At 43.2% G+C, this 18,327-nt stretch overlaps 1 protein-coding gene across 1 annotated transcript in view; it reads left to right on the top strand.

Annotated features, from left to right (window-relative positions):
* GC (GC vitamin D binding protein) overlaps nt 1–18,327 on the top strand; it is a 322,446-nt gene that overhangs the window by 130,269 nt on the left and 173,850 nt on the right. The window contains exons 5-6 of the mRNA XM_040418123.1: nt 389–521; nt 11,412–11,506. Coding sequence (XP_040274057.1) covers nt 389–521; nt 11,412–11,506 — 228 coding nt within the window. The remainder of the gene's footprint in view (nt 1–388; nt 522–11,411; nt 11,507–18,327) is intronic.

Raw genomic sequence — 18,327 nt, 5'->3', positions numbered from 1 at the left:
CTGGAAAAAGGTCTAAATGTAAGTCAGCTAGGATGCTGTCTTACATTTAGAACTGGCGCTGGATGCTTCGAAGTTAAGGAGAGGCCTGCGCCTCTTTATAACTTTGGTGGAACCACCAACATCTTAGGGCTTTATTTAGACCGGCATCTAAACGTTGGTCTTAGAAAATGTACCCCTTACTGCCAGGTTTTCCCCCAGATACTACATTTTAATGCTCAAGGTCCCAGCAAGAGATTAATTGGTGATTTGCTTATTGTCCAATGACTGTTCTCAAAATTCGACAACCCATTTAAAGCAAAATGTATGTCATGAAATTTTGTTTGTTGAAGGCCAAACAAAAAATCTTGAATTTGTCATCAATATGTTGGGATTATTTTCTTCCTTTCAGATTTTTATATGAATATTCCAGCAATTATGCACAAACTCCACTCCCTGTTATCCTCAATTCCACAGAGAACTACTTGAGCATGGTTAAGGATTGCTGCACATCTGACAAGTCTACATCATGTTTTCTCAGAAAGGTGAGCATTCCTATTGTTTTATAAAAAATTTTGCTCTTTTTTTAATATGAATTATTGTTCTTGGAATTTTTATATGTAAAACTGTCAATTTAAAGGGTTTCTGTCATGGGTATTAACCTGGCTGACATTAGCGATGTGCTAATGTCAGCTGAACATATCTTCCTCACTGTGACGTATTAAGCGCAGTGAGGGAAGGATGTTCGCCGGCAGCCAGCTTCCTCACTGTGCCTGCTCTGAATACTGAACGGGACGGTGCAGGCGTGAGATTTCCCCGGCAGACAGGAGACCAACGCAGGCCTGGCCCTGTCAATCAAGTGTAGAAGGGCGTGGAAAGAAGTGAGTGAACAGAGCCTTTAGGAGCAGGTGCAACGCCCCCCCTTCCCCTGCTCCTAGAGGCTTATTTGCATACTATAAAAGTTTGTCACATAGTGACATGGGACTAATATAGTTATGTTCAGCTGACATTAGCACATCGCTAATGTCAGCCAGGTTAATACCCATTTTTCTGATGACAGAAACCCTTTAAATTAAGTTTTCATTAGGAAAAAGGGTTACATGATAGTGGTGAAATCGCAAAGACAGTATTACAATAAATAGAGTATACTGTATATATAGAATAGCACCAACTGGATGACCACAGGGTGCTTATTGCATAAAACGTCTTTCTATTCATAATATTAAGAACATAAGAAACACATACTATGATATATATTAAAGCATCAGTTATATACTTTACATTTTAGATGAAAATTTTTCTTGCATAATCCTTTTTAAGCCAATAAATACAGTTTGCATTATCTTTTTTATGGAAAATGCACCATGGCATATACAGTGCATTAGGAAAGTACATTTTGTTTTGAAGCCTTGTGTTAAAATAAAAAGTTCAACTTTTTCACTATCATTCTGCACTCAATATCACATAGTTATAATGTGAAAACAGAATGCTAATTTATTAAACATGAAAAACTAAAATATTCAATTAACATAAGTATTCAGACCCTTTACTTAGTTAGTTAAAGCACCTTTGGCAGAGATTGCAGCATTTGGTCTTCTTGGTTATGATGCCACAAGGTTTGCACACCTGTATTTGGGGATGTTCTGCTATTTTTCTCTGCAGACCCTCTCAAGTTCTGTCAGGTTGGATGGGGACCATCTGTGGATGGCCATTTTTGGGTCTCTCCAGAGATGTTCCATTAGGTTCAAGCAGGGCTCTGGCTGAGCTTCTCAAGAACATTCAGAGAATTGTCCATAAGCCACTGCTGTGTTGTCTTGGCTATACGCTTAGGGACATTCTCTTGTTGTAAAGTAAACTGTCAGTGGAGTCTGAGGTCCAGTGCATGCTGCATCAGGTTTTCATGCTTTAACCCATTCAATTTTCCATCAACTCTGACCAGTCTCCTGATCCAGCCACTAAAAAACACCCCATAGCATGATACTGCCACCACCATGCTTCACAGTAAGGATGGTATTGAGCAGTAGAGATGTCCCGAACTATTCGCCGGCGAACAGTTCCCGGTGAACATAGCTTGTTCGCGTTCGCCGCGGCGGGCGAACATATGCGATGTTCGGTCCGCCCCCTATACATCATCATTGAGCAAACTTTGACCCTGTACCTCACAGTCAGCAGACACATTCCAGCCAATCAGCATACCCTCCCTCCCAGACCCTCCCACCTCCTATCAAAAAGCAAGGACAGCATCCATCTTAGATTCATTCTGAAGCTGCAGTGTCACAAATTTGACTAAGTTGTAATCGCAATGCGAGTAATACAGGTTTTATTAATCGCATTGCAAATTCAACTTAGAGCTGGGTTCCTAATGGTTGTATTGCTAGAATATAACGAAGATTGAGAATATAGTGCTATATTCGTTATATTCGTCAATTCTAGCAATACAACCATTAGGAACTCAGATCTAAGTTGTAATCGCAATGCGATTAATACAGGTTATATTAATCGCATTGCGAATTCAACTTAGAGCTGGGTTCCTAATGGTTGTATTGCTAGAATATAACGAAGATTGAGAATATAGTGCTATATTCGTTATATTCGTCAATTCTAGCAATACAACCATTAGGTTATATTAATCGCATTGCGAATTCAACTTACCACAATCTGCGTCAACTATGTAATTTTCCATGGGAGTTTTGCCATGGATCCCCCTCCGGCATGCCACAGTCCAGATGTTAGTCCCTTTGAAACAACTTTTCCATCACTATTGTGGCCAGAAAGAGTCCCTGTGGGTTTTAAAATTTGCCTGTCTATTTAAGTCTATGGCGGTTCGCCCGTTCGCGAACATTTGCGTAAATTTGCGTTCGCCGTTCGCGAACGAAAATTTTATGTTCGCGACATCTCTATTGAGCAGGTGGTAAGAAGAGCCTGTTTTCCTTCAAATATGCTTCTTAGAATTGAGGCAAAATAAGTTCAATCTTGGTTTTATCAGACTAGAGAATCTTGATTCTCAGTGCCTGAGAGTCCTTTAGGTGCTTTTTTGTAAGTCCACATGGGCTTTCATGTGTATTTCTGCTCACTCTGTCGAGTGCTACAGTAATGGTTCTGGAACTTCTGGAAGTTTCTCCCATCTGCACACAAGATCTTTGGAGCTCAGCCAGGGTGACCATTGGTTTGTTTTTTACTTCTCTCACCAAGGCCCTTCACCCTGGTCCCTTAGTTTAATGAGGTGGACAGCTCTCAGAGGAGTCATGGTTGTTCCAAACTTCTTCCATTTAAGAATTATGGAGGCCGCTGTACTCTTGGGAATTTTTAGTGCAGAAGACACTTTCTGTACCCTTTTCCAAACCTGCACAATTGTATACCTCCACACAATTCATGTCTCTGGGCTCTACAGGCAGTTTTTTCCTCCCCATGGCGTTTTTTTGTCTGATATGCATTGTCTGCTTTGAGACTTTATATAAACAGGTGTATTCATCTGTTTAAATCATGTCCAATCAACTGAATTAAGCACAGCTGGACTCCAATCAAAGGGTAGACACATCTTAAAGATGACCAAGTGAAATGGTGGTAATAGTGGCACCTGTAGCCATGGTATTGATGGTAGGGCAGTGACAGTGGCAGTCAGGAGAAATACACAGCAGGGAATCGGGAGGGAGGCCAAAGAGCCCACCATGATATATCATAATCTAATAAAAATGGCAGAAATGGTGAAGACTCCAATGATGATTGTGTGTTGGACAGGACCTGGGAGCCAGATCGGGTTGCTGAGGAGGAGGAGGAGGGGGAGGCAACATCAGAGGAGGAGGGTTGTGGCATAAGCACCAATAAAGAGTAGAGGCAAAGTATGGCCATAATCTCCCAATGATATGCTAGGACCAGATCTGCTTTGGGAGCCGGTGATTCCACTGACACTGTGAGAGCTAAGCTGAGTAAAATAAGTCGTGGTCAGTCAAACACAAACATAGCCACCACAGCTGTACTGAACAACATGAAGTTGCAATATACCATCCCATGGACAAAAAGAGGTGGCTTCTAACTACCACAAGAAGAGTTTCTTCCTTCTCCCAGCACTATTACAGCAGCCAGGCCATATCCACCACGGGCAGTACGGTGTCACATAATCGTCATCACTTTCTGCCTTTCACACTCAGATTCCTCCTCCTCTGTCTCCAGCCATCAATATGGAATGCATGGCCAGGAAACAACTCTACACACCCAGCAGTCCGATTGTGAACAAACTTAATTCCCACTGGGCCAAGTTGCTGGTGAATAATTGATGCAGTCACTGATGTACCATTAAGTAGAGTCTGCTATCTTTAGCGAGCTGATGACTTGTGCTGAACCTTGCTAGAACATACTGTACATAGCTGGCATTATTTTTCCCAAAAAGCTATCCCTGCATAATACTATCTCTTGACAGAGAACATGGGCTGCTCCCTGCGATTGTTGCTGTGCGGCAAGGTACATGCCATGGTCGAGTCCTGGACAGTGGCGTGTCTAGGGTGTTTGGCACCAGGGGCAGGTCCTTTCTCTGGCACCCCCCCCCCCCAATACTTTAAAGGATAACTGTCACATTTAGACCCAAATTTCAATTTTCATATATGTAGTTACTAATAACATGATATTCCAGAATCAGTTACTATTAGACTGACTTACCCCATATTTAATAAGATTTAGCCCTTAGCAACCAGTCTGCATAAAACTGAAATTTCACTATTCAGTTAAGATGGCCACCACTGCCCTCACCCTGAGGCTAATCCTGCCTGCCCTCACTACCCACAATGCATTGAGCTCCTCACATGCACTAGCCAGTAACAATAGCCCCCCAAAAGTGTCAGTAACCAGAGCTCTCCCCCCTAAAGGGTTAATCTCCTGCAGCACAAAGGGGTCCTCTTACTGCTTTCATTTATACACTGAGCAGATGGCAGATCTCCCTTCCCTGTTGTGCACTGCATCAACTCTGCATTCTTCAGCTCTGCTGAGTGAGGGAGCGTCTGCCAAGCGCAGGGACAGGGAGAAGTGCACACAGCCCAGGCACTGTTATCAGCTGCTGGTGAGGACCTGTCTTTAATCATTTACTTACAGTCCCTGGCTGTCAGTAATGTGACCTTGCACGCAGCCTGCACGCTGCGTACTCCGTCTATCAACAGATAGACGGACCATGCCTAGCAACCCTATTTTAAGCACAGGTGAAAATAGGCAGTACAGTGAACAAAAATGTGGAATTAAGGGGTAATTGAATACACAGTGAAAAGTTGAAATAGGGCCACCAAGGTGATATTAATCACCACAATCCAATACTCCCAAAAAAATATACGACAGTTATCCTTTAAAAAAATTGTACCCTCTCACAGTAGTATTGCCCACATTGTGCCCTCACAGTAGTTATGCCCACATTGCGCCCCTTCACAGTAATAATTCCCATTGTGCCCCCTTCACAGTAATAATCCACATTGTGCCCCTTCATAGTAATAATTCCCATTGTGTCCCCTTCACAGTAATAATCCCCATTGTGCCCCCTTCACAGTAATAATCCCCATTGTGCCCCCTTCATAGTAATAATTCCCATTGTGTCCCCTTCACAGTAATAATCCCCATTGTGCCCCCTTCATAGTAATAATCCCCATTGTGCCCCATTCACAGTAATAATCCCCATTGTGCCCCCTCTATAATAATAATGCCCACTGTGCTCCCTTCATAATAATAATGCCCATTGTGCCCCCTTCACAGTAATAATGCCCATTGTGGCCCTTAATAGTAGTAATTTCCTTTGTGCCCCCTTCACAGTAATAATCCCCATTGTGCCCCCTTCATAGTAATAATTCCCATTGTGTCCCCTTCACAGTAATAATCCCCATTGTGCCCCCTTCATAGTAATAATCCCCATTGTGCCCCATTCACAGTAATAATCCCCATTGTGCCCCCTCTATAATAATAATGCCCACTGTGCTCCCTTCATAATAATAATGCCCATTGTGCCCCCTTCACAGTAATAATGCCCATTGTGCCCCTTTAATAGTAGTAATGCCCACTGTGCTAGTAATGCCCTCTGTTCCCCCTCCATAGTAGAAATCCGCACTGTACCCCTTCACAGTAATAACTCCCACTGTGCCCTCTTGACAGTAATAATGCCCACTGTGCCCCCTTCACAGTAATAATAGCCTCTATCCCCCCTTCATTGTACTAATGCCCTCTGGTTCTGTGCCTTCTCCATAGTAGAAATGCCCATTGTGCCCCCTTCACATTAGTAATGCCCTATGTGCACCCTCCAGAGTAGAAATGCCCTCTGTGCCCCTTCCATAATAATAAAGTCCTCTGTGCCCCCTCCATAGTAATAAAGTCCTCTGTGCTCCCTCCATAGTAATAAAGTCCTCTGTGCCCCTTCCGTAGTAATAAAGACCTCTGTGCCCCTCTGTATTAAAACAAAAAAACGCAAAAACACTAACTACTCACCTTGTCCCGGTCCTGAAGCTGACATACCTCTCTTCCCTGCAGACACAGATTGCTCTGCAGCACTGTGCTGGCAGGGCTTATGCAGATTTTTGGGCTGCATGCTCCGCCCACACAGGCCGGCAGCACCATCTGTGTCTGCAGGCTGAATGGTGGAGCAGGAGTATGGAGGTAGAAAGGAGAGTGGGGAACTGAGCGGTGACTGACAGGACCGCAGCTCCCGATGCTCCAGCAATGGGTGATTCCATCTGTATTGATGTAAGCGCTCATTGCCTCTGGCACCCCGCTGAGAGCAGACACCCGGGGCAACCCTCCCCCCACACCCCCACCTTAGCATGTCACTGGTCCTGGAGTAGCATATACAGGCAGGGATAGTACATGTCCTTCACAGCCCACTGGGTCAATATTTTTTGCGGCAGCAGGTCCTTTTGATCTCTGCAGGATTGTTTTGGCCTGGCTCCCACACCAGGCACTTTTCCGCTTCCTCCACCTCCTCCTCCATGGACACCCCCCCATTGCCAACAGCAGCAGGGCACAACGTCGCTCCCACTCTTCCTCCTTCCTATCATATGTTTCAAGTCAAGCTTTGCTATGAGCTGTTGGATCTGATTGGCCAGGGCAACAGCAGCTGCACAGGCGAGCATTTGCTAATGCACAACAAGCAGCAAATAACCCACTTGCTGTTACCCCACCAACTCCAACTGGGAAAGGTGGTCAGCAGCAATGGCCACAACATAGTGGCCTTGCTAAACCTGGGGGAAATATCATATGCTCTCTGCATGATTCACATGATTGACATAGTTGTGCAACGCTTTTTAAAAAAGTACACTGATTTGTGCAAGGTGCTGGCAATGTCTAGGAGTCTGTCCTCGTAGATCAGCCATTCTTATGTGGTGAGGAATGCTGTCCTGGACTTGCAGTGACAGAGTGATCTGCTATTACATTGCTTAATCCGCGACATTCACACTCACTGGAGTTTAACATTGCACATGCTAGAGCCTCTGTACGAGCAGCGGAAAGCCATGAATGATTTTGTCATACACCAGACTGCCTCAGCATCATGGAGCATGTGTTGTTTCAAGGTCAGGCAGTAGCAGGTCACCTGTTGGGTGCTGAAGCCCCTTGAAGAGGTCACAACATTTTTCAGTAGGGACAACTGAGACATGAATGATCTCATCCCCCTCATATACAGTATATCCCCCTCTATATGTGCTATGCCTGGCTGAGGAAAATCATCAAGTGAAGACTTCGTACCTCAACATCCAGGTTCAGTCCTACCTAGACTCTGGCCTGGCTCTGGTGCATACCTTGTTCCCTGACCCCATGAATTTCTGGGCATGCAGATTAGACCCAATATGCTCTATGTCTTCTTTCTTGCACAGTCTCAATTGTCATCTGAGTCTTCATCTCCAAAAGGGGCTTAGTGACACCAAAATAGACTAAGTTGTCCTCCACCAGTGTCCAAAACATCACTTTTGTCAAAATGAACCAAACCTGGATTTGGGAATTTTTTCACACTTCTCTAGCTGAGATTGATAAATAGATCTGGCCTTGCTGACAGTATTCCATATTGTTACTGTTGCATTCTGTCTGCATTTATACCATCATCTTGCCTGCCTACTATCATGTTCCGTACAGCTGGTGCTGCCATCATGCCACTCAAGTATAAGTGCATGCCTCTCAAGACTGCAACACTCCTTCAGTTTTAGATATGCCAAATGTTACTTTATTCCAGTTATTGCATCTTAAACAATGCGACGTTTTGACTCAATAGAGTTTTCCTCTGGCTTGAGAAATACTCTATTGAGTGCTGCAGTCTTCTATACTTGGATAAATGTCTGGACCTTTGATTAATTTAACATACCTATTCAGGTAACGTAGTGCTGCTCCACCTTGAACTTTGTTTGCCATCATGCCACTGCCACCATCATACCACTACTGCTGTCTGCCTGCCTTCCAATATGTACCCAGGGCCGGACTGGCCTACCGGGATACCGGGAAAGCTCTGATGTAGTGGTGGAGCTGAGCAGGCTGAGCAGGCACTGCTCCCTCCGACCACCTGGTGTCGCTGTGATTTGCAGGCTCGCCCCGGAAGCAGCAGCCCGTGATCCTGGGCCGGCCTGACTGGCTGTCCTGTGTGTGGCTGCCCCTCTCTTCCTGCATGTGGCCTCAGGCTCCCGTCGCCTCCATAGCCCGGGACTGAGGGGCCTAACCTCCAGATTCAATATGCCGGGCCCAGGCCGCAGACCGGAAGAAGAGCCCGACCCGTGTGTATGCCGCCGTCACCGATAAACAGCCTGAGAGGACTTGAGGAGCAACAAATACTGGGGGTAAGAAGGGGCCAGGCTGTGCCCACATGTGACTGTGCAGGCTGTCAGGGTTATGTACTGTATATTATTTACATACAGTCTTATAAATTATAAGACTGTATGTACACTAATATACACTACATAACCCTGACAGCCTGCACAGTCACATGTGGGCACAGCCCTGGCATCCAATACATATCACAGAGAGCTATACTGTGCATTATAAGCTATACTGCACAGTATAGCTCTGTGATATGTATTGGATGCCAGGGCTGTGCCCACATGTGACTGTGCAGGCTGTCAGGGTTATGTAGTACTATTAGTTTACATACAGTCTCCAGTTTACAGGAATCTCCAGGAGTGACATCAGCTGGGCAGATCCGCTTCTAGGATCTGGGTTCCATGGGCCCTCTGTGGATTTATAATGTGTGCAGGGTGCCAGGGGGGTCCAGCAGGGTCTGTCACTTGGAGATGTCAGGGGCAGAGCTCCTGGAGACACGACGTATCCTCATCCACACACTCTTCTGTGCGATTCCTCTGCTCTGTCACATGAAGCCACATATTCTTCTCCAAAGTACAAGCCCTCCTCAGTCAATCTGATTCCCTGCCCTCTGTGGAGGCACCATGCCCAGCAGATCCTTTGTACAGCACAGTGACACCAGGTTACACACCAAGATGTTCTCCACTCCCATCCCCTGACAACCTGTGTGACACCCTTTCACAAAGTGCTACCTCCAGCCAGAGCCCTGCTGTCAACTGCCCCAATCTCCTTGCTGTGATGCATAAAGAAGCATGTGAGGGCTACAGAGTGCCCATGGAGCCCAGATCCTAGAAGCTGATCTGCCCAGCTGATGCCACTCCTGGAGAGTCCCTTGCTGCTCTCTGTACAGGAGGGGACAGTGATCACACAGCTCTCTGCATCCAGCAGGCTGCTCAGCCTCCACACAGGCTGCTCCCAGCAGTCTACTGTGCCTTCATACATATAAGCCTGGAGGTCACTTCCAGGCAGCTGAAACTCCATGCATGGTGGTCAGAGTGGCTGTGAGAAGTTTGGAGCCCACCACCTCCAGGCAGCTGCACTTCAACAACTTTTCCAGGAGAATCCAGCAACTCTGTGACAGCAGGAAGGGGTTGCCAGTCACTCACTTGTCCCTGTGCAGCCTGCAGCTCCAGTCCTTCTCCTGGTGCTGCTGCTGACATACAATCAAGGGGGACAGAAGGGGAAGGGGTGTGAGGAAGAGGAGGACAGAGGGGGAAGGCCAGGTACTTACAGGAGGACTATATCTGAGTATAAATTAAAGGGGTTGTTCGGGTTCAGAGCTGAACCTGGACATGCCTCCATTTTCACCCAGGCAGCCCCCCTGACTTGAGCATCGGAGCATTTCATGCTCCAATGCTCTCCTTTGCCCTGCGCTAAATCACGCAGGGCAAAGGCATTTTTTGAAGATCTGGTGACATACTGGGGATCTCCATGGGGCTGCCAGGAAGCCCAGTGACGTCACCGTCACTGATGGCCGGGATTTAGCACTGCCCTAGCCAGTAAAACGGTAATATGAACAATGGGGTTCTACAAAAGAGCTATTGTGGGGCAAAGTTCATATTCGTGTTTACACACGTGTTTCAAAATGAATGCTTTCCCCTTTTATAAACAAGTAAATAATGACGCAATGCTGTGGGGCTGGTGTGCAACTTTTTCCAGGGCTGGTTTTTATCCCCAGTCCGGCCCTGTATGTACCATCTGGCTGATACTGTCACAGCTTCTACTCCTCATTTCTAATCCAATACTTCCACATAACGCTATTCATCCATTGCTGCTTCTACTACTACTACCCATAGACAGCCGATCTACTGCCTTGTATGTTCCATACTATGCTGTTTCTGCTGCCACTACTACTGAGGCTATTACCCAACCTTTCCACATCCACACTGCATTGCTGCTGCTTCCAATTAGAAGGGAGGATTTTTTAGGCTCTTTCAGAACAAGACACTTTTTCTTTTAACAATTATCACTTGTGGGTGTATAAATACAGGCCGGCTTTCTGCCCCAATAAGGCATAATTTGTCTTAGTCCCAACTAGCGACTCTTTCTTCTGACATGTAGAACTTCTGAGTGTCATATGGGTAGGCATTTAGACCCTATCAAGGCATAATTTTTGGATGCTTGGAATATGAAAAAACATAACACATGCAACTGCGCAGTGTGTTTTGAAACATGCTGTTTATTATTGCTGTCAAATAAGCATACACATAGCTATGTATGACAGTGTCACACTGACATGATTTGCTATTGCTTTCATTGTCTTCAAGAGTCAAAGGAGGGGGAGAGAAAAAGAAAAAATTAATAAAAAACTAACGAAAAGAGATAACATATTTTTCAAAAAATTTGGAGTCCTGGGAGACTACAGGATATGTACCAATTTCCTGGAATTTGGAGTTAATTTGGTTCAGGTGGAATCGATTTGGGTCCAAACCAAACTTTTTCAAAAATTCAGCGAAGTGGATCCGAACTGAATCTCAAAAGGTTCACTCACCTCTAATCTATTGTCTAGTAATCTTACACTAATTACATGGATAAAAAGCTTGGGCGTATGTATATATATTTCTGCCAAAAGGGAAAAAAAAAACATGTCCATAATAAAATACCCATTAAATATATTTTAAATTGTTCTTGTTTTTCAGAAACTTGAAAGGCAGCCACTGCATTTACTTACTGTGATGTCCAACAGGCTATGTTCTCGCTTTGCCAGTTATGGGGAAGATAAATTAAAATTAAGGTACAAAAAAATGTCTAAAGAAACAAATATTTATCTCTGTTGACTATAATATATCTCATATCTGTTTATTTCTCTGTTTATCTATCTCCTCAGGGGTGTGGTTATGTGGACCTTTCTAGTGCCCTGAAACCCACTCTGTGTTGTTTATCAGAAACTAGGTTAAAGGGATTGTAATATAATTAAATATTAATAATTAAATGTATACTATAATCTATCTATCTATCTATCTATCTATCTATCTATCTATCTATCTATCTATCTATCTATCTATCTATACACATGGACAGAATTGTTGGTATCCTTCCATTGAAGAAAGAAAACCCACAGTGGTCACAGAAATAACTTGAACCTGCCAAAAGTAATAATAAATACATAGTTACTGAAAATCAATGATGAAAATCAGACATTGCTTTTGAATTGTGGTTCAACAGAATAATTTATAAAACAAACTAATGAAACTGGCCTAGACAAAAATGATGGTACCCTTAACTTAAAATTTTTGTGCACAACTTTTTTGATGCAATCACTGCAATTTCTGTAACTCTCAATGAGACTTCTGCACCTGTTCACAGGTATTTTGGGCCACTCCTCGTGACCAAACTGCTCCAGCTATCTCAAGTTTGAAGGTCTTCTCCAGACTGCATTTTTTGGCTCCTTCTACAGATGTTTAATAGGATTTAGATCAGGACTCTTAGAAGTTTTTTGGTCATTATCCTGTTGGAGCACCCATGAATGAAACCACATTTTCTGACAGTGTACCTTGACTTTGGAGTTGTTCTGGGCTCTTTGGGTACCAATGTATTCTCCATCTCTTCAATTTGTCATTTATTTAACTCTTGTAACTATGTCTGAGGATATTGGCTACAGTCCCTTAGATCTTAAACTTCTGAATAATATCTGCAGCTGTAGTAACAGAAACATCAAGCTGTATGTAGATGGTATTATTGACTTTATCTTTAATATGTTTTCTTTCTAATCTCTTGAGACAACTCTCTCCTTAGCTTTCTTTAGTCCATGTACAGTGTGATGCACACCATGAAAGTAGTGACTATTTTGTACCCTTTAAATAGACAGACTGATTACAATTTTGAAGACACCTGCGATGCTAATTACAAGTCTAAATCGAGCACCAAAGTGCTTGTGTGCTCTGGCAGAACACATCGGTATGCTCGTGTGCTTCACCGAGCACAATGGAAGTCAATGGGAGAATCCCAGGCACCCCCTGCTCGAAAAAGAAGAGGGTGTCTGGTTCACAAAAAAGTTAGAAATGATTAAACCAATAGATGGCGCTGTTCATGAGTAGTGTAGATCGCAAATTTTCCATGCAAATGGTTTTTCAGTTGAAAAACAAGGCAGATTCTGCTCATTTGCATGTCTTTTCCATATGCCCATGTTTATTCAAATTCGTTTTTAGATGACAAAACTGTATAGAAAGGTTATTGAATATTATTCTAGGACAATCAGAAAACTTTTTGTCTCCCTAATGATATTGATCTAGGTGCGCAGGTCCACCCAAGCCATCCAACAGATCTGAAGTAACTTTGAGGCTTACTGGCTCTCAGTCAGATGAGAGCTGGTTTGGAATGTCTCATAGTGCACAAGGCTGCCATTGTAAGGTATGCTGACTAAGCCTGTCATCTGTCTCATGGATAGATTGATGGCTTGCATATACCTGGCTTTTGGCATATAGCCGTTGTGTGGTTGTCTATTGTATGTCGTAGATAATAGAAGTCCAAGATGCATCCAGCTATCCTCTTAGTGCTGTTTCCAAACCATTTTGATGGGGTTTTCCATCAATTTCTAACCTTTTTTTGTGAACCAGACACTCTCTCTTCTTCAGAGCGGGGGGTGCATGGTTTGATGCTCGGGTTTCCAATTGACTTTCATTGTATTAAATTGTACTCGAGCACCCGCAGTATTCGGCCGAGCAGTTGAATGTGTGGAGTATAGCGTTGCTCGAGCCGAACAGCAGTTCGGCCTAGCATGCTCGCTCAACACTACTAATTACAGGACACACCTTAGTTTAACATGTCCCTATGGTCAAATTATTTTCTATCTTTTCTAGGGATACCAGTTTTATTATTATTATTATTTTCTTTTTTATTATTCTGTTGAACCACAATTCAAAAGCAATATCTGATTTTCAGTAATTATTTATTATGACTTTTGTCAAACTAATTTAATCAGTTTTGACTTATCCAAAGCATTTTATTCTGTGCCACATAAAAGGTTAGCATATAAAATGAGAGTGCTTGGACTTGGAGAAAATGTCTGTATGTTGGTAAGTAAATGGCTCAGTAATAGAAAACAAAGGTTGGTTATTAACCCCTTCTTGTATTTGCACATAAATGTATGTCCAAATCGCAAGTAATTTTGCGCGTTTGGACATACAGTCACGTCCAAACTGCTTACTGGGATGTGACACTATAAAGTGTCACAGCCCCGGAGTCTCCACTCTCCCCCAGATCAGAGACACCAGGGAAGCCGGCAAGGGACCAATCAGAGTAGTCCCTTGCTGGCAAGTGCTCCGATTGGTTAGTCTGCAGACTAACAAATCGGAGCGCTTCAGAGTGAAAATGTTGGTTTCAGGCTGTGATCTCCATGCTGGAGATCACAGCCTGAAATCAGCAATGACCACCTGTGTGCTGCCATGACCCCCACTGTGCTCCCAGTGATTTAGTGATCCTCAGTGCCCCTGATCATGTCACACGATGCCACCACTTCACACCGCCCCGATGCCCCCTGCTCCTCTGTGCCGGCTGTGATCCGTTCTTGAGCCGCCGCCATCAGCAGAGAATGGCAGTTGTAACTTAAGGCTGACACTCTGCTGCTACGGCCAAAATCGGTGCTGATTCTCAGCCATTTAACCCCATAGATGTCATGATCAGTAGCCGGTGGCGGCATCCATGGGGTTGAGAGGGAGGGAGCTCCCTCTCTCTTCCATCCGGATACTACTGCTGCAATGGCAGCAGCCCAGTGGGTGCCATGGCAACCAGACGCCTTACAAAGGTGTCTACGCTGTCATGTACCTAAGGATGATGAGACTCCGAGGGTCAGATCACCCTTAGTATAAGTGTAAAGTAAGAAAAAAAAGTGTAAAAAAATAAAAAAAATGTCAATTTAAATAAAATTTTTATTTGAATTGTCTTTTCTCATATCCATTCATTTATGTCATAAAAAAATGAAAAAAATATATAAAAAACTACACATATTTGGTATCGCTGTGTCCGTAATGACGTGATCTATAAAAATATCATGTTACTAATCCTGCGCAATGAACGCCGTAAAAAAATAATGTAATGTTTTTATCACCTCCCCTGCACAAAAAAAGTACCAAGTGATAAAAAAAAGTCATATGTACCCCAAAATGATACCAATAAAAACTACAGCCTGTCACGCGAAAAACAAGCCAAGCCAAGTTATGGACTTTAGTATATGGCGATGCAAAATATCATTTATTTTTAACACAAAAGTGATTTTATGCTGAAAAAGTAGTAAAACATAAAAAAACTATATAAATTTGGTATTGCCATAACCATATCAACCCACAGAATAAAATTATCATATCATAGTTACCACAAGAGGAACCCAATAAAATAAAAAACATTTTTACCCAATTCACCTACACAAATTTTTTTACATAAAGTGATCAAAAAGGATTATGTGCCCCAAAATTATACTAATAAAAACTACAGTATGTCCCACAAAAAAACAAGCCCCCACACAGCTACATTGGGGAAAAAATAAAAATGTTATTGATGTTAGTATATGGTGATGCAAAATATAATTTATTTTAAACAAAAAACGTATTTTCTGCTGAAAAAGTAGTAAAACATAAAAAAATATAAATTTGGTATTGCCATAACCGTATCAAACCCCAGAATAAAATTGTCATATAGTATTTACTGCAAGAGGAACCCCATAAAAAACATTGACACAATTGACATTTTTACCCACTTCACCTCCACAAAAAATGGTATAAGAAGTGATCAAAAAGACATATGCACCCCAAATTGTTACTAATAAAAACTACAGCTCGTCCTGCAAAAAAACAAGCTCTCACACAGCTACATTGGTGAACAAAATAAAAATGTTATGGCCCCTAAAACAATTTCAGCAAATTAAATATTACAAAATTCCGAGTGCTGCCGTGACCCCAAACAGCGGCTTACGACCACATATATGGTGTTGCCGTATTCAGGAAAAAATGTATAACAAATTGTGGGGTGCATTTTCCCCTGTTACCCCTTGTGAAAATAAACTATTTGGGGCTAAAGCAACATTATATTCAAAATAAATGTTAAGCTTTAATTTTTGCAGCCATGCATTTCTAAATTCCAATTTGTTGGGTCAAAGCGTTTGCTTTAATTCCTATGGAACACCTAAAGGGTTAACAAAGTTTATAAAATCAGTTTTGAATAACTTGAGGGGTGTAGTTTCTAAAATGGAGTCATTTATGTGTTGTTTGTACTATGTAAGCCTCACAAAGTGACTTTATGACTGAACTGCTCCTTCAGGGCGTCAGACTCATTAGGTCAAAACATTTGGGGGCTTGAGCTCTGGATGTTTTGTCCAGTGCCCCGAATGTTATGCTAGCCTGGTAGCATTTTTTTTATTTGGCTATTCCCCACCCCCCTTGTACTTGTTCCGCTACTTGCGGGCTGTGTGGGCATGAGTTCAGTCACTTCCGTGTGCAATCCCGTCCTGCGGTGCGGGATCTTCGCGAGACCTGCCGCTGTAGGTCATGGGTCTCGTGGGATCACGTGCCGCAGGACGGGATTGCCCACCGAAGTGACTGAACTCATGCCCACACAGCCCGCAAGTAGCGGATCAGCGGAACAAGTACAAGGGGGGTGGGGGGATGATCTGTGGGGTTGCCCAGATGGCTAGACCCTTCACAGTAGTTATTAACCCCTTTTAGCAGTCCCCCATTCACTGAAAGGAGTTAATCATTACTGTGAACGGGGGACTGCTGAAAAGGGTTAATAACTACTGTGAAGGGCCTTTCCCCCCCGGTGGCAATGGGGGCGTGGCTTCACGGGGTAGGGGCATGGCTTCACGGGGGCGTGGTACAGTGGGCTTGTGCCCCGGATGTTTTCAGACCCTAGCAACGCCCCTGTGCTCCTTAAAAATGTCGGTTTTGGCAATTTCCTTAAAATTTTTTACATTTGATTCTAAACTTCTAAGCCTTCTAACTTCCTAAAAAAAGGACATTTACAAAATGATGCAAACATAAAGAAGATATATGTGGAATGTTAAGTAATAAAGATTGTATGAGGTATCACTATGGCCTCTTTCACACGGGCGAGTATTCCGAGCGGGTGCAATGCGTGAGGTGAAAGCATTGCACCCGCACTGAATCCTGACCCATTCATTTCAATGGGGCTGTGCACATGAGTGATGTTTTTCATGCATCATTTGTGCTTTGCGTGAAAATCGCAGCATGTTCTATATTCTGCATTTTTCACGCAACGCAGGCCCCATAGAAATGAATGGGGCTGCATGAAAATCAAATAGCATCCGCAAGAAAGTGCGGAAGCGATTTTCATGGGTGGTTGCTAAGGAGACTAGGGATGAGCGACCCAGGACCCCAATTACTTTATTATTTTCCATTATAACCTGTTTATAATGGAAAATAATAGCATTCTTTAATACAGAATGCAAAGTCAAATGTCATTTGAGGGTTAAAAAATAATAAAAACATTACTCACCCCATCCACTTGACCGCGCAGCTGGGATCCTGTTCTTTGTTCTTCTTGAAGGACCTGCAAAAGGACCTGCGCTTACGTCACCGCGCTCATCACGAACACCGAACCCAAACCCGAACTTCAGTGAAGAAGTCCGGGTTCGAGTCTGGGTACCAAACATTCAGTTTTTTATCACGCGCATGCAAAATGCATTTCACTCGCGCGGAAAAACTGAAGAACACAACTATTTTCCCTGAGACGCACCTGCATCCTATCTGACCATCACCCGCGATGCCAGTGTGAAAAAGGCCTATCTGTCTTAAAAATCTAGACATTCTAATTTAAAAAAATATCAAATTTGTCAAAATTTTCTGCTAATTTTATTTTTTTAATGCATAAAGGTACAACGTATCAACTCAAATTCACCACTAACATGAAGTATGATGTGTCACGAGAAAACATTCTCAGAATGGTTTGAATAAGTAAAAGCGTTCCAAAGTTATTACCACATAAACTGACACATGTCAGATTTGAAAAATGTCGCTTGAAGAGGTTAATGGTACACACTCAGATTGGGTCGCCATCACCAGTGGGGTGCCTCAGGAGTCAATATTGGACCCTATTCTCGTCAATATTTTTTTATTAATGATCTTGTAGAAGGCTTGCACAAGAAAAAATATTTTTTTTGCAGATGACACTAAACTGTGTAAAGTAATTAACACGGAAGAGGACAGTATACTGCTACAGAGGGGTCTGGATAGATTAGAGGCTTTGGCAGAAAAGTGGCAGATGAGGTTTAGCACTGAAAAATGTAAGGTTATGCACATGGGAAGGAATAACACAAGTCACCTGTACATACTAAATGGTAAAACACTGGGTAAGGCCTCTTTCACACTACCGTTTTTTTTTTTCGTTTTGCGGGCCGTTTTTTGCGTTCCATATACGGTCTGTATACGGAACCATTCATTTCAATGGTTCCGCAAAAAAAACGGAATGTACTCCGTATGCATTGCGTTTCCGTATTTCCGTTTTTCCGTTCCGTTGAAAGATAGAACATGTCCTATATTTGGCCGCAAATCACTTTCCCTGGCTCCATTAAAGTCAATGGGTCCGCAAAAAAACCGGAATGCATAT

The sequence above is a fragment of the Bufo bufo genome, chromosome 2 (assembly GCF_905171765.1).
Source record: "Bufo bufo chromosome 2, aBufBuf1.1, whole genome shotgun sequence".
NCBI classification, from domain to species: domain Eukaryota; kingdom Metazoa; phylum Chordata; class Amphibia; order Anura; family Bufonidae; genus Bufo; species Bufo bufo.
The sequence above is the reverse complement of the archived record's forward strand: the minus strand, read 5'-3'. Positions and strand labels throughout refer to the sequence as shown.